This window comes from Lissotriton vulgaris, chromosome 8 (genome assembly GCF_964263255.1).
Source record: "Lissotriton vulgaris chromosome 8, aLisVul1.2, whole genome shotgun sequence".
NCBI lineage: Eukaryota > Metazoa > Chordata > Amphibia > Caudata > Salamandridae > Lissotriton > Lissotriton vulgaris.
In genome coordinates, this window is record NC_141696.1 from 477,402,394 (window position 1) to 477,423,027 (window position 20,634).

A 20,634-nucleotide genomic window follows, 5' to 3' on the forward strand; every position below is an offset into this window, starting at 1 on the left:
TCGTCTTTTGTCCAATCAAAATTGGAGATCCTTACATTTGGAACATTGGGGGGTGGTACACTGCCCTAGAAAATAGTATAACCAGAGTAGGCTTCTCTAGTCAATTTATCCGACTTGTGCGAATAGCTGACCTGTCACTGACCCAGCGCACTCAATAGGTGATCGCAAACAGAGTTGCTGGCGGAGCACTCTATGATTCAGAAAAGGGGGTGGTGATGGACAGAGTATCTGAATTAAGCAGAACACTCCTACCCAGTGAACAGATCAGGGCTTGATCCATCGCCGTTTTTTAGCTCACTGCACCATCCCAGCTCAGAACCTGGCTACATGCAAATTAGTCTGTACCTGGCGCAGTGCATCATGGGAACAGGGCAGACCAAACTACCAAGCCAATTCTTTTACTGGAAAGGAAACAAGCTTCCGGGGACCTGTTTCTGGCATTACAGCAGTCTTCTGCCCGGCTTGCTAGAATCCTGATGGTGCAGTGAGCAAGGGACTCACATCTGAGCATACCCTTCCAAGCTTATGGTGGACAAAACGATTCAGAAAAGGGGGTGGTGATGGACAGAGTATCTGAATTAAGCAGAACACTCCTACCCAGTCAACAGATCAGGGCTTGATCCATCACCGTTTTTTAGCTCACTGCACCATCCCAGCTCAGAACCTGGCTACATGCACATTAGTCTGTCCCTGGCTCAGTGCATCATGGGAACAGGGCAGACCAAACTACCAAGCCAATTCTTTTACTGGAAAGGAAACAAGCTTCTGGGGACCGGTTTCTGACATTACAGCCGTCTTCGGCCCGGCTTGCTTGAATCCTGATGGTGCAGTGAGCAAAGGACTCACATCTGAGCATACCCTTCCACGCTTATGGTGGACAAAACGATTCAGAAAAGGGGGTGGTGATGGACAGAGTATCTGAATTAAGCAGAACAATCCTACCCAGTCACCAGATCAGGGCTTGATCACTCTGTCAGAAGATTCAATAACCCAATCGGGGCACGGGGTGCTGGCGAAGCACTGTCAGAAGATTTGCTGACCTAATCGGGGTTCAACTGTTAGCTGCAGAGAGGGTCCAAACGCAGGTGTTTCCCCTTAAGCTGTGGGTGCCGGTTCTAGCCGGAGGTAATCCTGTCCTGATCCAATTTGGTCCGTACCTGTTCCGATTCTGGTCTGCACCTGTTCTATCCTTGCTGGCACCTGCATTTTCGGGGTTTCTGTCCTTTATTACAGCCCATGGCTAGGGTTGGTCTTCACTCCAGTCTAGGTAAATATTAAATGTGGGTATGTGAACATACGTTTACCTTCTCTATTCCTTTCCTTTGTTTTAATGTCAAAATTAAGTTCTATATCTGCTTTGCACATTATTGTTCTCATTATCATTCTCATGATTGAAAGAATCTTGATCAATAGTGTATGGGCTGTAACATTTGAAAAACTTATAGATAAAAGGTTAAACTTTTCCAGAGTCTGTGGTTATTTGAAAGTAAAGAATAAATTAAATGTTATTATACCCATTATTCTAACATCCCTTGATCCCTTAGGTCCCTGGGTACTAGTGACAAGGATTGGTAAGTATATGGTATAGGACCGAAGAAATAAAGTTGTTTTGATAGAGTGTAGAGGTAACCTGCTCAAGAGTAAATTATTAATGTGCCCAGGTAAGTATTTTGGTAAAAATACTGGGTTCACCCCTAAGCTCTATCAGTACCACATCAAAGTCCACATCGATTGATAAGCATTCTTTATGGATTGTATAGAACATGCTGTATATCTTGCAGCTGCAAGTTAACCCTCTTTGTCTGGCGGATCCCACAGAAAGGCATCCTCAGAAGCAAAGATGTAGCATCCCGCCAAGCAAGAAAGAGCAATTAATAAAGATCCTGGTGAAAGCCGTAGATTATACCTCTTGGCTCAGTAATTGATGACCTACATCTTCACCTGCTCTTTGTAATACTGGATCAATAATGAGAAACCAAGTCACTGCAAGGATATAGTAGGCAAAAATGATGGCCTGGCTAGAAATGTCAGAAATGGAAAGAAGAGTAAGGATCCAAATATTCAGTTAAAGATTGGCGTTCACCCCATCATGGAATTCCAGCTTAATGTGCTTGCCCATAGACTCAATGTTCAAATAATCATGTATGTACACCGCTGGGCCACTAGCATATGGATCAGAGGCACCAAGTATCTGCCAGTGGGGGCTGACAACGCCCAATATTTGTGGGAGGCCCCAGAACAGGAGTGGGATATTTTCAAAATGAGAGGTTATGGTACCCTCCTAATCAATTGCAGGGGGCGGAGGGGGTTTGGTGGTCATGGTAGGAGGCTTTGTTTGAAGCAAGCACAGCAGAGAGAACCAGAACATAACCCTAATCAATCAAGCTGATGGATTGTTTGTACCCCATGCTCCAGCCACTTGGGGAAGGGCTTAGCTTAATAAGGAGGATAGTTTACGAGGATAGGCCACCATGATATCAACATGTGGTAGAGAGAACCTCACTACACCCCAGGTCAGATGCTCCCAAAGCCAGTTAGGAAGCGTAGTAATGCACACAGAAAAAAAGGGGGGGAAATATGCAACCCTCACAACTGCAATAAGTATCCCCTTTCAAAGGCAGTCAGGTTGAACTCTGCATCTCAGCAGCTTTTCCACCGGCCCTAGATTTCACATTTATGGGAGCCTTTTATTAACTACCAGTTTCTTGGTCCCGCCAACACACCGTGGAGATCAAGGTGTGAAGTCCATCACCAATGATTACTATCCATAGTAGGACAAAGCTACACTTCTCTTGAACAGGGCATTAATGGTGGTGGATAGCAAAGGACCTCAACATAGAAGCAGCCCACTGCAGGTGACCGAAGAATAGACACCTGCCATACCACTAAACCACTGCAAGGCCAGAAAGTAAGCCCACCACAGGCAAGCCATCAAAAGCGTCCATCCATGGGGACAACAGGGAGGGACAAAGATCACACCCCTAAGAAATGCTGTGTTCACTAAACAGAGACCAACGGTGGCCAATCACCATAATCCAAAATGAGTAATTATAGAGCAATATCCCTACACTGACTGCCGGACTAGCACAGCTACGTCTCAATTAGCATTGTCCCCTGAAAGAGGTGCAAAAAAAAAAAAGGGACAATACAGCTACCATACATCTAAGGGTAGGCCAGAGAGACTGGAATAAAAGAACCACAAAGTGTGCTGGAATAGTGACCCTTTCGTACCACCCTATAGGGGGAAGGAAAGTAGTTAAAAAAATTATTTTAACCCCTTCCATGCTGATGACGAACCCCAGCCGTCCTGCACTACGGTGCTCGTGTGCTGATGACGGCTGGGGTTCGTCACAGCCCGCCCCTGTTCGTGTTGTTTACAGCACACCAGGGGAATCGCGGCCGCATGGAAGGGGTTAAAGCTTACAGATGCCTCTTTCCGTGGATGGCTCACCCTCAATCATAAGGACCAGGGCAAGTAGGAGGGATAAAGCGTAATTAAAGAGTGCTGAATCCTGCAACCAAGATACATATTCTGTGATTAACAAATACAAAAATACCAATAGTAACTTGCAAAACAGGATGCATGATTTGAACAAGAAATTGAAGTTTGAATTTACAGAGTTGTTCCTCTGAAACGGAGTAACCAAATAAAAATGACAACTAGAAAGAAATTAAAATTGAATGGGACTCTAATCAGGACACATTTACTGTGATTTGGTTTTCGAGCTTAGACTGTGTAATCTAACATCGTCTAACAATGCACAAGAGAAGTTGTTAACTGAACCAAGATAAAGACACTCTAAAAGTATAGCCGTAAAATCGCTGTTATACTGCACCCCAAATTATCAATATTGCAGAGTACAGGCATTACCACACTTTTCTGGGGTGTAATCTACAGAGTGGAGCAGAGCAGTACGAAGTCCGTTTGTGCAGTGATTTCCATATTCCAGGCCCTATTAACTCTTGGAACATTTCACAAGGAAAGAAACCCAGAACTGCAACATTATCACATAACTTGTAAACTTGATTTGGGAAGAAACTTCAGTTTCCTCCCATTTGGGCATTTATGGTCCACTTATAAAAGGGTCAAATGAACCAGAATAACTCAGCAGAGTAAACATGAAGTTCTTTTAGGCATTTCAAAGAACATTATAGTTTTTCACCAAAGACAGGAAAGCTACTTCCTCTCGTAGCAATAGTATGTAATGGTATTAATATATGTCACTGTGACCATATCTTGCCTACCTGTAAGGATATTATCCAGTTGGAAACAGTGATAAGTGGCACACTACGGGTTGGAGGAGGGTTACAGCACTGATACAGTGCAATTGTTTAATTAGTTTTTATGGCGAAAATCAATAATAAAAACGTTTTAAAAACCTACTTCATACACATTATGAAAAGGAATACGACACTAAGTAAATGACTATTTCTTATTTTATTGAGACCATATAGAAAAATTCAGACCAGGTATTACTGCGCCTTGTGGAACTGCTCAGTGAAAAACAAATCATTATACTCGATGGCGACCAAGATATAATTTTACAAATGACAACCCTCACTGATGCTTAAATATTTTCATACTGGCACCAACACTTTGGAATAGCAGTTAAGAAAATAGTTAACATGTATCTTCAATTACTTAACCAGCGTGATTCTTTCATTTGAGTGCCAACAGATGCAACAATCTTCAGACAAGAAAATGTCCATGAAACAGTTTTGCTTCGTGAATCATTATTGAACCACTGGATGTCAATGGAGTATGTATTCAATGACTGTCATTTGGCCTCATGTGTTCTTCACAGCTCACAGAGTGGTAGTCTCGAGTAACAGTGAACTCAGCATTCATATAAAAAGGAACACAACATTCTAGTCATCTTTTCTAGTATTATTTTTTAATAAATAAGCTTCATCTTTAAAATGTCTTATTTCCAAGTACATATTTGTGACAGCATAAGATAATTATGTTGAGAAACTGATGTTGACAAATATCCATATCGGTCCAAGGTGGATATAATCTATTGGCATTTAAAGAAACGGGTTAACACAATGACAAATGTTTACCACTAAATCCATCAAAGTCATTTTTTCATAAGAAGGCACAATTAGCATTATGACACACAACACATATTGGCAGTTATTTTTATGCAAGTTCTTCGAGAAAAATCTTACTGAATACGACACCTTTTATCATCTGGTTGAACGAGGGTGGAGCCTATTTGGGTGTTTTGAGGGGAGTGGGTAAAAAAGTGTTCACTCTGACAGAAGCATAGAAAAGTAGTAAACAAGCCAATCAAGTTAGCTTACCACTGCTTCACATTGCAATGTACTTCCTAGAAAGAGTTATTTCTGTCAGGTCATTTGGCGATGTATGGACTGCAGTGCCAGCCCACAGCTAAGGGACACCGAAGACTCCTTATGCTGACACAATGAGGCACCATGGTTGTGCTGCCGTTGTACACTCACAGCCTATAGGAGAGCCAGCACAAGGCTCTCTATTACTTTTCTGCCCATTTAAGCGCCATGCCTTCTTCAGAAAGCTCCAACCAGGCTTTGTGACATGTTAACAGCACTGAGTTATAACCTACATCAACAATCCCCCCTTCTGTGATTCCTAATCCAAATATGGACAACAGTGTGAGAAAGACAGGGGGTGTGAGGAAGTTAGTATGCCTGAGACACTAAGTGCTGGATCATGATTGAACCTCCAAATTCAAGCCAAAATTCTGCACTGGCAAACTTGAGACACGAATTAACACGTGAACAAATGGTGCCAATTATGCTTCAATGGGGAATAACATGCAAATGGTGCATGTTATTTCTCATTACGGCATGCACAGGCAGCACAACCTGCTTAACAATTTTGTGCAAGGTGCCTCCAATTAGAAACTGTGGGGGGAAAAGCTACGCGTTTTGCACACCCCTCATAGTCCTGTTCTGGGAGCAAACATAACTTTTGCATCCCAAAAAAGAAATGTGTGGCTCAAAATTGATTTTGACTAATTGTGCAGCTGCAACGAAAGTTGGAATGCGAAGCGCCATCACAATCAGAATGTGAGAGCTACGTGCAAACAAATAGTGAGGGGAAGCTGGTAAACTAGGGTCTCTAAAAATGGATTTGTTTTGGCCAACAAACTGACAAAGTGCTTCAAGTTACAGACTTTTACTCCTTTTTAGAGGAAACCCCCTACAACTACCATCCGAAAATGTCAGTGGTGAAAGAAGGAATGCGCTTCAAACATGCAGTGCTCGATAAGAAGTAGTAGGGAGGGAAGAGGGAGCCAAATAAAAGTCCGAAGATAAATAAAGCCAGGACTGTTAGCTTTGTCAAGTCTTGCTTCTTCAAGTTTATATTTATGCTTTCGAGCGCAACAGCTTTCATATACAAACCATTCACACAATAGGATGCTGAGGTCATTAAAATTAAAGAGCAAGACAGACCACTTTTTTTTACAATGTCGAAGTGCCCTACAGAAAAAAATATTACAAAGAAAAAATAGATTCCAGACATTTAATTACAGTGCTCTCACACACTTTCTGAATAGAGTTTTTTTAAAGCAGTAAGCAGCATTCGAGATACAGGACCAGCCTATTCTCTTCCTAATAGAAAAAGTGCAATTTTTAAATTGTACAATACATTTCATGTTCTCAATACATTTAAGACACGACCCACGACTTCTTGGTAGCAAGGGAGTCTAACAGCAGACTACTAATGATCCTTCACTCTAAACAGTTCCATTTACTTACGACGTAGTGTTGCAAAAGTAAGTAAAGATTTAGATGATCATATTATATTGTTGATCTCTAAGTTGGGATATACAGATTCCCAGTCAGTTGCCACTTGGTCTTAATGCAGTGAAACAGAAAGAACGCACATTGCTTAATCAGTGTGAAATATTCCTGAAGGTTTCCTACGGTTTTACGGTGAGAAGTAGGTTATCTTTTGCAAAAAAGCCCAAAAAATACATACTCTGAAAGATGGTAATCAAAAGATTTAGTGTTATAAAAGCATGACCTTTAAAGAGATTTGGCAAAAACATCAGTGATTTTTTTTTAAACTTCCAACAATAAGAGAAGCGAGAGAGAGAGAGAGAGAGAGAGATCAGCCACACAGTAATGGTGCTGAAATACATTAACCAGATTCTGTTTTTGTGGGTTAAGGGATCGCTCCGTTGGAACGTTGAGGTCAACTGATTAAATTAACCCAAGAGCTTGAACTTGGTACCATTCAACTAAACTCTGCTACATAGTTCTTCACATGGATATCACTTGTGCAAATGCAAATCGATAAAACACAAAAATGATCCTATTTTGTAAGTGTGCATTACCTAAAACTGACGAAGTAAAAATTTAACAAAATGCAAGTAACAATATTAGTAAAGATTTTTTTTTTTTTAAAGGGAAAATGTGCATGACTACGAGATCTAAAAAACGACCCTCTTGCATGGATGCCTAGGCTACCCAAACAAATACGTATATTGACCCCATTACATCTGTTAATTGGTTTGGGGTTTTACATCCTAGTGATATTTTTAATGCAGTAAGACAGGCATCATACACCTAATTCATAAAATGTCACAAAAGGATAAAAGGGATAAGACTGTACCGCTGATTACAAACATGTGTGGTACATTTTGAACTTTTTTGGAATTTGTGAGCGCTTCTGGAAAGCCAGGACAGTAGTCATTTTTCAGTGTTCACAAGAGTAACACTGATAAAGCATTTCTACCAGGTGGACCTTTCCTGGAGAAGAACTATAAAAAAAATAGTAATTGTTGTAACTTTGTTTCTTCGGCCAAAACACTTTTTCCCTACATACCCATTCAATATGGAGGTACCCATTTACCAATACTAAGTCTGTTAATCAGGATTTTTGACTGCACGCACAACGATAACAACTTAAGTCAACTAAATTGATGTGGGATGCACATCACTTAAATCCAGCTCATTGTGTTAAAATACAGCCTTTTTATAGTTATGTCCATAAGTGCATTGTCTGGTTGGTCTAACAATACACACAAAAAACAGAGCATAAAGGGTCCATTTCAAACTTTGACTGCATCTGAACTGCAAAATGAATTAACCGTTCTAACTAAATCTTAAAACCGAGGTTTAGAGTGAGGCACAAGGAACAGATTTTCTTTACTTGAGCTAGCATAGAGTCATACACAATACTGGGTGACAATCGCTTGGGCATTCACATTGACTGGATTGAGATGCTATAATAAAAAAAAAAAAAGTTGCCCTATAATGCAGAACCAAAAAAAGATGTACTTCGTGGAAATGAGAGAGACTAGGATATGATGTCCCAAGTTAAGCTAGGCTAATGTAAAGTGCAATCCAGGAGATTTTCACATTTCAGTAAACCCGAAACGTGCAGTCTACAGTATATGGCATAAACCCTTAATATACTTGCATAATGCATAAGAGGTACTGAATCAGGTTGCTGGTTTGAACCAGTGACATCACATTTATAACCAAGACACATGTATAGATTTTGCTTGTAAGCACTATGATGTCATATATTGTAATTTCAGTATATGACCAGGGTTCAAGAGAAGCAGATCAGCAAGCCTGCATAAAATTCCTTCTACCTCATGGCAAATGATAAATGATTCGGTCACTGCTAAATATACGTTATGCTATATAGACATTTAATATTGCCTACTGCAAACTTCCAGTACTAACAGAGCAACACACTAGAAGGTTTTGATGCATAACTGTAAACCTTTCAAGGGTGCAGTAGGTTTGAAAACTGAGAAGAGACTTACAGACCTAGAATTTGAGTTTTTGTTTCACCCACCTTTGAAACCCATTCTCTCCAACCTCCTTAAAATGGAACGTTAAAGTATATCTCTGATTTGCACCTGTAATTAGTGGGTATAAAAAAACTCAGTTTCAACTTCAACTTTGCAATGGGACACTGGTAAGTTTTTTTTATTGACAATTTAAGGGCCAGATGCTCCAAAGCAGGGACCTAGTAAAAAGTTATTAATTTAATGCAAATTGTGCGTGATTACGATTTCCACCTAACTCCGTGTTAGCAGGGCACCATCATTCCAGTCCGAGGCTTGTGTATTTAAAGACATTGTTAGCAGGTGTGTCAATTCAATGGATGCAACCAAGGACTACAAGTTCCAGAACACATTAGGCTGTCATGAAACTCCTTGACTGCAAAAGTGGTGCCCTGAAATATAGGATCGAAGTGTCAAGCCTTCATAGAACACTTGCTTGAAATGAAACGTCAGAATTAAAGCAATTCTCACCTGGATACTCTTGTTGTCAATGTTTTTTGATCAGCAGGAAGTAAAGTGACTTCCCTCGAATTAAAATGACACTAAGTGCGAGAGTCTGTGTCGTTAACAGGAAATCTCTCTACATGCATTTGTCCATTCCTCCGTGCTGTTCAAGTGTGGTGAGATCTTTGTGAATAGCTACACACAAAAGATGAATGTGATTTTCTGACAAGAAGATGGGCCTAAAAATACTGCTGCTATCCACAACTTTACATCACAGGTTCAATGTGTAATAAAACAAACGTAATCAAAGGTTTTGCATAGTAGCCTTAATCAAACTCAAACAAGTGCACAGCACTATGCCTTTTGGACGAGGGAAACAAGTTTTCGCTTATATGCCAGTTTATAGAATAACAACATAAGGCCTCCAAACATTATGATCTATTTCACTTGAGGGGTCCTGTGGCCATAAATGAATAGGGAAAAAAGCAAAGGGTAAATGCTGTTCTAATCTGAAGAGCCCAGCCAGTAGTACTATCAACATATTTCATTACCTAGTAGGACATGAAATGTTATTGTAGAAGGAAAAATATTCTGCCATTGGCTTGAACTGCAAACCTGTCTGAAATAGTTTTGCATCATGCAACTATAACAAAGCCGACAGATAATTATACCTTGTGCCTAAATACAAAAGCCAAATCCAGACAACAGTTATGGCACTCAAACTATAGATCGGGATATCTCGATTTTACTTTGAGCTTTAGTTATGCTGCCCTGATAAGCTTAGTTCGGAATTACAAAAATATATTTTTTTAAGAGGTGACTGAATAAATAAATCTGATTTCTCTCTCTCGTGGGAGGGAACAGGCAATAGTTCTTCCCACATTTGTTAAGGTTTTTTAGTAACTCAAGAACAATGTGTAGTTCACCAAATTAACATTAAAAGTACCGCAAGAAACCGTTCACTGAAAAGCTAAGTGCCGCTTCGAAATTAGTATCAAATAGTAATCAAAAAACTCTCGCGCACTGGGTTTTTGTTTCCAATTCTCAAAAACAAACTCCCCAGCTGTTTCTCGATTCGTAGTGCTGCTACTTTCTAGTCTTTTAGAGCTGCTGTCTCGGGTCCGAGGAATGTCTTCTTGGAAGCTTAACCATTTTAGCGTTGGCAGTCAGTGCAGTACATTATTAAAGTCTACACGTCAAACCCACAGCTTTGGAAGTGCGTTAGTACCAGTGAGTGGCAGTATTTAGGCCAGTACCCAGAAGTGTGTCTGTTACTGGGGTTCGTGTCAGTACCAGGGGCCATACATGAGAATTCAGGAGATTGATTGATCATATCTGTCACTGGGGGTTGTTCATGTCAATAACCGGGGGTTGCCTCTTATTGGGTTTGGGGTTAGTACGATGGGGATTGCATCAGAATCTAGGTGTTTGTGTATGCCAGCATCGCACAGAGGTTAGCGTGTCACTGGGCTGGGCGGGGGGGGGCGGCTAGGGGATGGCATATTATTGCCGTGTGGTCAGAGTCTGTAAGCTCATGCTGTACATGTGGCTGTGTATCAGTCGCCGCATTAAGGCCAGGAACAAGGGAATGGTGTTAACACAGTTTCGAAAAGTCAGTCTTGTAGCCCCTAGCAATCACGTCATACTGTGGGTTTGTGTAATTCACCTGGGTTTACATCAGTGACTGACTGATATTCGTTAAGTTCCATCACATAACATTATTTATGACAGCAAGCTCTGCCTCATGGTAGCTTTGCCCAAAGAGTTCCTTTACATCCCAGGTCTTTTCTAGCAGCTTCAACAACTTCACCCGAACATGTTGGATTTGGGCCGGAGCTTGGGCGGGCTCTTAAGGGCCGCACCGTCGCCCTCCACCTCACCCCCTCCGTAGGTGCTATGGATGATCTGGGTCCTGAACCTCATCTTGTTGAGCCGGGGCTTGGGCCTACTCCCGCCCGAGGGTCTCCTGCTCACCGGCTTCCCTCTGTGCGCTGTCCCCGGCGGGCCCCCGTGGTCCTCCTCCACCACCTGCGAGAGTTTGTGCACGATGAGCCCGGCGGGCAGCACCCTCGACAGACTCCAGCGCCCGGCGGCACTTCCCTCCTCGGCGGCAGGGGGCGCCTCCTCCGCCTCGGCCTCGCCCCGCACCAGCCCCCTCAGGGCCTCGTCGGCCTCCGGGCCCAGGTAGTGGTGCGCCTTACGGCCGCTGTAGTCTCTGACATCGACGTCCGCGTCGTAGGCGCCGATGAGCAGCTTGGCCACCTCGGCGTGGCCGTGCATTGCGGCCAGGTGCAACGCGGTGTAACCGCCGCCCCCGGCCGTGCGCGCGTTCACGTCCACCGGCAGCCCGTGGCGGCGCGCGAAGGCAAGCAGCGCGGCCAGCAGCTCGTGGCGCCCGGCACGCGCCGCCCAGTGCACGCAGCTGCAGCCGGTGATGAAGTCCCGCCGGGTGAGCAGGGCAGGCTCGGCGGCTAGCAGCGCCCAGGGGCTGGAGCCCGAGGCGGAGCACAGCATCCAGGCGTGCTCCCGGGGCTCCAGCGCCAGCGGGGCCTCCTCCGAGCCCAGGGACGCAGAGTCCGAGTCCCCTCCCCGCCTGCCGGGGAAGAAGCCGCCGCGGCGGAGCTGGGGGGAGGCGCCGCTCAGCAGCAGCTCACGGAAGGTCTCCCGGCTGCTGCGGATGGCGGCCACCGGGGAGCAGCTGGCGGCCCCGCGCGGGGACCGGGGAGAGTCTGCGGGTGGCTGGTCCTCACCGGTGCTGCCCCCAAGAGGGACAGGCGCGTCCTTGCCGGGCCCCTCCGGCGCCTGATCAGCCTCCCCGATGGGCTCAGGTGCGGGCTGCGCATCCTTGGCGCATCCTTGTCAATAGATCAGTCAGGTCCATATATTGAAGGAAATGATGTTACCTTTTTGTTGGACACTGGCGCTACCCGTTCTACTGTGAGAACAGCAGACGTTCCAAACCTACCCCTCTAGGGAGAAGCGATCCAAGTATTGGGCGTTTCTAATAAACAAATTAGTACCCAAGTTACAGAACCGATGGAGGTCAGAATAGGCAATTTTAAACAAATGCACAAGTTCGTTGTATGTGATTCCAGTCCAGTAAACCTGTTAGGTTGGGATTTGCTGTGCAAAATGAATTGTACTTTCTTTTGCACTCCAAGTGGTGTTGAAATTCAGACCGCCGATGAAGATGGAATTTATAAATGAATATAGGCAAAACAGGAAACTGAAAATAAAACATTGGCCATAGAAGACTTACCAAAAGAACTACAAGATACTGTGAATCCTGGTGTGTGGGATCTTACACAAAAAGATGTAGGATTAATGGCAAATATCGATCCAATAAAAGTGACAGTAAAAGAAGGTGCAGTTTACCCAAATACTCGACAGTATAAAATGAACCCAGAAATAAAAGCAGGTGTTGCAGCAGAAATAATACGTTTGGTTGAAACAGGCATTTTGCAAGAAATAACGAGCAATCCATGTAATTCGCCCATAATTGCCATAAAGAAACCGAGCGGAAATATAGGGTCATACAGGACCTTCGCAAAATAAATAAAATTGTTGTCCCATGCTGTCCTGTTGTGCCAAACCCTGCTGTGATTCTAGATCAGGTACCATGGGCAGCGGGTTGGTTCACTCTAATCGATTTTTGCCACGCATTATTCTCCATACCTTTACATCCAGATAGCAGATATCTTTTCTCATTTGAATTAGACAGCCATGTCTACGTCTGGAACCGTGTTCCTCAGGGGTACACAAAAAGTCCATCAATTTTTAATCAGATTTTGAAAAAGTGCCTTGAATCTTTGGTGCTGCCTGGAAAATTTGTCCTACTGCAGTACACAGACGACCAATTGGTGGCGTCTAAAAAAAGAAATGACTGTGTAGTGGATACCATAGCTTTGTTAAATCATTTGGGTGTAGGAGGACAAAGTGTCACTTGAAAAATTACAGTTTAGCACCACATCAGTGAAATATCAGGGGCACAAGATAGAAAGGGGTATCAGAAGGGTTACCACAGAAAGGATCGAAATAATCAAAAACATGAATCTACCTCGAACCCAGAAAGAAATCAGAATGTTTCTTGGAAGTATAGGTTACTGCAGGCAGTGGATTGTGGGGTTTGCAGTCCTAGCAAAACCATTGATACAAATGACAAAGAAAAGAGCAAAAGACCCAGTAGAATGGGATGATGAAAGCATGTCATCTTTCTTAAAATTACGTGATTGTCTGTGTACAGCTCCAGCCCTGGGAATGCCTAATTACTCAAGAGATTTTGTATTGTTTTGTGATACACGAGACAATTGTGCACTTTCAGTTCTAACCCAGACACAACACCTAATTAGACGTCCTATGGCATATTTTTCTTCCACACTGGATCCAGTAGCATCCGCATTGCCAGGATGTGTGAAAGCAGTAGCTGCAACTTGCATGAGTCTCGAACAAAGTGAGTCCATTATTATGGGACATTCAGTGACTGTATATGTCCCACATGCAGTTGTGATTTTGTTGACCAGAACCAAAACCCAATATCTGATTCCTAGTCGGCTGACTAATTATGAACGAATTCTTTTAGGTGCAGCAAATGTGACTATTGCTAGGTGTAACATTTTGAATCCAGCAACACTGCTGCCTGAATACCATTTTGCAGAAGCCAAAAATGAAGTCGAACATAATTGTATCGACCTAACAGAATACTGTATCAAACCTCGTCCAGACATAATAGAACAATTAATAGATTCAGAACATGAATTATTCGTAGATGGCTCATGCATGCGACATGAGGAAGGAGGTTTGGGTGCTGCATATGCTGTATGTACTTTATGGGGTCAAGTTGAAGCATCCTATTTACCTGGAGTCAAGTCTGCACAAGTAGCTAAACTAATTTCATTGGCAAGGGCTTGCACAATTGATAAAAATTTGAAAGTAACAATTTATACAGACAGCCCATACGGCTATGGAGTTGTGCATGACTTTGGCCAACTCTGGATGCAAAGAGAGTTTCTGACTTCATCAGGTACTCCTATTAAAAATGGTCACTATATAAAAGACTTGCTAGAAGCAATTCAATTGTCAAAAGAAGTGGCTGTGTTCAAGTGTGCTGCTTGCCAATCTGGAAATGACAAAGTGACAGCAGGTAACCGATACGCTGACCAATTAGCCCAACACTGTGCCAAACATAAGATGGCAATTAATAAGAAAATCGATGCATGTGGAAACAACTGCCAACTTATGTTGCTTCAAGGGGTGAAAACTTGGGAAGTGAGAGATTTGCAGAATGAAGCAGAAACTGAGGAAAGGGAAGAATGGAGAAAGATAGGTTGCCAGAGAAGGGCTGAAGATGGTGGTATTGTTTACCTTGATGGCAGACCTGTGTTACCAGACTGTATGCTTGCTCCTATGGCTAGGATGTACCATGGAGATTCCCACCTAGGGTGTGATGCTATGCTGCGACTATTCAGACAATCATAATGTAATGCAAAATTCAGGAATATAGCAGGTCTTTGCCAAAGATGTTTTATTTGTCAGCAAATGAATCCTGGTAAGAGAACTGTAGTTTGCCCTGGGAAGATTGGAAAAGCAGAAGGCCCATTCATAAGACTACAAATTGATTTCATCCAGTTACCACCCTGTCAAGGAATGAAATATGTTCTTGTCATTGTCTGCCTATTTTCAAAATGGGTAGAAGCATACCCTACAAAACGAAAGGATAGCATCACTGTAGCAAGACTCCTACTCAGAGAGTTGATACCACGTTTCGGTTATCCAGTAACGATTGAATCAGACCGAGGTACTCATTTTAATAATGAAATAATTGTCTAATTTGTGAAGCATTTAAAATTGAGCAAAAGCTGCACTGTGCATACCGTCCAGAGGCTTCTGGAGTGGTAGAACAACTGAATGGCACAATTAAATCAAGATTAGGAAAGATATATGCATCTACAAAATTAGAATGGCCTGATGCTTTACCTCTTGTTCTGAAGGGTCTCAGTAGTATTCCAGACAGGAAAACAGGCTTGTGGCCTCATGAAATCCTCATGGGAAGAGCAATAAGGCAGGCATGGGTGCCAGGTCATAAGTTGAAAAATAGATCTGATGACTTAGTGCTAGAGTACTGCAAAGAGCTGGCGGACCAAGTGTGTTTGTTCTAAAACCGTTTCTTTTCTACTTTGCTACTAGCGCGTGTTTGGGCCTGAGATGTATCTGTAACTCCATTTTGAAACCCACACCGCATATGCGCACCAGAATCCAGAAACACTCAAGTCATGGCATTGAATGAATGCCAAGGACAGTCTTAATTGCAATGCGCCTGGGAAAATCACCTCCTGACCCTACGGAGAGGAAGCCAATATTGTTAACATTGTATTTGTTAATGGAACATTCATTTTTGGGTGGAATAAACGTGCATGGGAAAATAAATTGATGGGCATCTTTTGTCCAATCAAAACTGGGGATCCTTACATTTGCAACATTGGGGGGTGGTACACTGCCCTAGAAAATAGTATAACTAGAGTAGGCTTAAGTAGTTAATTTGTCCGACTAGTCTGAATAGCTGACCTGTCACTGACCCAACGCACGATCCGGAGCAGAGTTGCTGGCGGTAGCACTGTCAGTAGATTCAATAACCCAATCGGGGTTCAGGAGTTAGGGGTGCTGGCAAAGCACTCTGTCAGAAGATTTGCTGACCCAATCGGGGTTCAACTGTTAGCTGCAGAGAGGGTCCAGCGCAGGGGTTTGCCCTTTAGCTGTGGGTGCTGGTTCTAGCACTCATAGTATGGTTAGGACTGACAGTAGCTATTCCTTATCTAGTGAGTAGAAACATACAGAATAACACTAGTGTACCTGAAACAATGGATGCATCTAGGAAAATAGATGCACATGAAAAGGCACTTAGCATTAAACAACAGAAGGTAGATTTAGAAGCATCAGATGAGGAAGAATTACATTATAATAGAATTAAGAATAGAACTCACTTTAATGTGTTTGCTAACCAACTAGTACAATATGTAGAAGCTATTGAGATAAATGATTGTTATGTGTGTATGAAATTACCCATATCTGTAGCAGAGGGTGTAACTTATCATTTCCCCCTGACTTATGGTATTTCATGTAGTATTTTAGCCAGTTTATTTTATAAGAAAGGACCCTTACAGTATTATTATTCTAACTCAGATGTGATATCTTCTGAACTTCCTATAAGAAGTAACCTGAATTCTGTACATACTAAGAGTGATGTAACACGTTTTAATGGCTGATTGTTATGTGTGTATGAAATTACCCACATCTGTAGCCGAGGGTGTAACTTATCATTTCCCCCTGACTTATAAAATAAACTGGCTAAAATACTACATGAAATACAATAAGTCAGGGGAAAATGATAAGTTACACCCTCGGCTACAGATGTGGGTAATTTCATACACACATAACAATCACCCATAAAACGTGTATCCTGTACATACTCTTAGTATGTACAGGATTCAGGTTACTTCATGTAGGAAGTTCAGAAGATATCACATCTGAGTTAGAATAGTAATACTGTAAGGGTCCTTGCTTATAAAATAAACTGGCTAAAATACTACATGAAATACCATAAGAAAGGACCCTTACAGTATTTCTATTCTAACTCAGATGTGATATCTTCTGAACTTCCTATTCGAAGTAACCTGAATCCGGTACATACTAAGAGTGATGTAACACGTTTTATGGGTGAATATCTTCTAAACTGTGGGTACAATAGATCTAGCTGAAGCACACAAAAATAATCTAACATGCATATTGCATGAAAAAGGAGAAAATATTTTTTAACATGGTTGAGAAAAGGAGAGAATTTCGAAAGAAAGACAAAAGACAAGAACCATAAAAATAAATAAATGGGCTGAAAATATAGGGTTCACCTCAAATGGCAAGCCTCACGCTGCTATGATGCTGGATTTTGAAAAGAAAATGAAACTGTCTCCATAGAGAAAGAACAAGTTATTATAACAATGTATTCCTTGGTTCCAGTGAGTGTGAACACAATTATAAGGTAATAGATGGAACTGAACCTGTATTTCCTGGAATTTTTTTTACATGTGGAAACAGGGCATATTACAAATTGCCAGATCATTGGTATGGGAGCTGTTATTTTGGAATAGTATTACCAAAGATATATCATGTAAATAAAAACACTGGAAACAATGAAGAGATTAATGGACTAATACATAGTAAAAGAGCTAGTTTTTCTGAATTTGTAGGGGATATATTTAGTGCATTGATACCGTCAGTGGGAGGGGTTCTGAATACTCAAAGAATTTGCAAATTGTCAACAGTGGTGTATCGGTTATCGACTGACACTGCTGGAGGATTCTTGATGATCAATACCAAATTGGTTGCGATCAGATCTATGGTTTTACAAAATAGACTTGCTCTTGATACATTATTAGCAAAAGAGGGCAGAGTCTGCAGAATGTTGAAGGTGCAACATTGTTGCACTTACATACCTGACAAGAGTGTAGAAATTAAAGGGTATGTAAGGAATGTTACACATTTGGAAAAAGAACTCAAACCACTGGAGGTTGATCGTGCATGGAAGAAACTTACAGGTGGTCTCTCCTCTATAGGTAGTTGGTTTTCTAATATAGGAAAAAGTATTGTAGGTAGAATACTGATGCCAATATTGGGAGTAGCCTTGCTGATCTTGGCAATAATTATTTGGTGTAAATGCTGCAGAAACAAAAAAACATATACAGTAAATAAGAAAGAAAAGAAATATTGCAGAAATAGAACTTGAGGAGTTGAATGGAAATGCATACAAGAAAGTGAAAAACTTTCACACTAACAATGAAAAGAAACAAAATAGAAAGTTTGAAGAGATTGAGTTGGGAAAACTGTGGAAGTTGGCATATGTTTCAGTAATTGGTGGATATAAAATATCACCAAAGAGGATGGGTGGAGCAAGGTTTCACACGTAGAGTGACTTGCTTGGATTTAGCCCTCACTAAATAACTATTAATATAATATTAAACGTTTTGTATACTAATAATTGCACCACACGTTATCAGCATTTAGGGGAAGCTAGTCTATGTGCTTTTACTAACCATAATCCGCTTGCCTTAAAATGGCTGCCGCTACGCGGGATTTCCTACTGCTCATGCGTCTGTCACACTCGCTTGAGATGACGTACGTACTATCTTTCTTGGAGGGAAACTTTTGCTTCTGCGCACTAGAACCAAGATGGCTGTTTTGTGTTACAGCATGCATGAAGTTTGGACCGCTGCTTTTGCTAAGCTGTTTGTTTTGCCTAAACACTGAACGCAATAGTTAAAATAAAATAATGGGAATAGAGTAGAGATAAGTGGTATACAGAACATTAATTTATTCTTTGTTCTAAAGCGGTTTCTTTTCTACTTCGCTCCTAGCTCGTGTTTGGGCCTGAGATGTATCTGTAACTCCATTTTGAAACCCATACCGCACATGCGCACCAGAATCCAGAAACACTCAAGTCATGGCATTGAATGAATGCCAAGGACAGTCTTGACTGAGATGCGCCTGGGAAAATAACCTCCTGACTCTATGGAGAGGAAGCCAATATTGTTAACATTGTATTTGTTAATCGAACATTCATTGTTGAGTGGAATAAACGTGCATGGGAAAATACATTGATGGGCGGGAATGCTAATTTCAATATTCAAGAGAAAAGTTTCATTCTGGTATGGTGAGATGACCTCTCCTCGTCTTTTGTCCAATCAAAATTGGAGATCCTTACATTTGGAACATTGGGGGGTGGTACACTGCCCTAGAAAATAGTATAACCAGAGTAGGCTTCTCTAGTCAATTTATCCGACTTGTGCGAATAGCTGACCTGTCACTGACCCAGCGCACTCAATAGGTGATCGCAAACAGAGTTGCTGGCGGAGCACTCTATGATTCAGAAAAGGGGGTGGTGATGGACAGAGTATCTGAATTAAGCAGAACACTCCTACCCAGTGAACAGATCAGGGCTTGATCCATCGCCGTTTTTTAGCTCACTGCACCATCCCAGCTCAGAACCTGGCTACATGCAAATTAGTCTGTACCTGGCGCAGTGCATCATGGGAACAGGGCAGACCAAACTACCAAGCCAATTCTTTTACTGGAAAGGAAACAAGCTTCCGGAGACCTGTTTCTGGCATTACAGCAGTCTTCTGCCCGGCTTGCTAGAATCCTGATGGTGCAGTGAGCAAGGGACTCACATCTGAGCATACCCTTCCAAGCTTATGGTGGACAAAACGATTCAGAAAAGGGGGTGGTGATGGACAGAGTATCTGAATTAAGCAGAACACTCCTACCCAGTCAACAGATCAGGGCTTGATCCATCACCGTTTTTTAGCTCACTGCACCATCCCAGCTCAGAACCTGGCTACATGCACATTAGTCTGTCCCTGGCTCAGTGCATCATGGGAACAGGGCAGACCAAACTACCAAGCCAATTCTTTTACTGGAAAGGAAACAAGCTTCTGGGGACCGGTTTCTGACATTACAGCCGTCTTCGGCCCGGCTTGCTTGAATCCTGATGGTGCAGTGAGCAAAGGACTCACATCTGAGCATACCCTTCCACGCTTATGGTGGACAAAACGATTCAGAAAAGGGGGTGGTGATGGACAGAGTATCTGAATTAAGCAGAACAATCCTACCCAGTCACCAGATCAGGGCTTGATCACTCTGTCAGAAGATTCAATAACCCAATCGGGGCACGGGGTGCTGGCGAAGCACTGTCAGAAGATTTGCTGACCTAATCGGGGTTCAACTGTTAGCTGCAGAGAGGGTCCAAACGCAGGTGTTTCCCCTTAAGCTGTGGGTGCCGGTTCTAGCCGGAGGTAATCCTGTCCTGATCCAATTTGGTCCGTACCTGTTCCGATTCTGGTCTGCACCTGTTCTATCCTTGCTGGCACCTGCATTTTCGGGGTTTCTGTCCTTTATTACAGCCCATGGCTAGGGTTGGTCTTCACTCCAGTCTAGGTAAATATTAAATGTGGGTATGTGAACATACGTTTACCTTCTCTATTCCTTTCCTTTGTTTTAATGTCAAAATTAAGTTCTATATCTGCTTTGCACATTATTGTTCTCATTATCATTCTCATGATTGAAAGAATCTTGATCAATAGTGTATGGGCTGTAACATTTGAAAAACTTATAGATAAAAGGTTAAACTTTTCCAGAGTCTGTGGTTATTTGAAAGTAAAGAATAAATTAAATGTTATTATACCCATTATTCTAACATCCCTTGATCCCTTAGGTCCCTGGGTACTAGTGACAAGGATTGGTAAGTATATGGTATAGGACCGAAGAAATAAAGTTGTTTTGATAGAGTGTAGAGGTAACCTGCTCAAGAGTAAATTATTAATGTGCCCAGGTAAGTATTTTGGTAAAAATA

At 42.2% G+C, this 20,634-nt stretch overlaps 1 protein-coding gene across 1 annotated transcript; it reads right to left on the reverse strand.

Annotated features, from left to right (window-relative positions):
• Window positions 1-4,419: 4,419 nt before the first annotated feature.
• On the reverse strand, window positions 4,420-20,317 carry LOC147697201 (ankyrin repeat domain-containing protein SOWAHC-like). Its single transcript, XM_086936117.1, has 2 exons — window positions 20,257-20,317; window positions 4,420-12,094 (listed from the first exon to the last, which is right to left on the reverse strand). Exons 1-2 carry the CDS (start codon window positions 20,315-20,317, stop codon window positions 11,046-11,048), a joined length of 1,110 nt encoding a protein of 369 aa, XP_086792243.1. The 3' UTR covers window positions 4,420-11,045.
• Window positions 20,318-20,634: the final 317 nt, after the last annotated feature.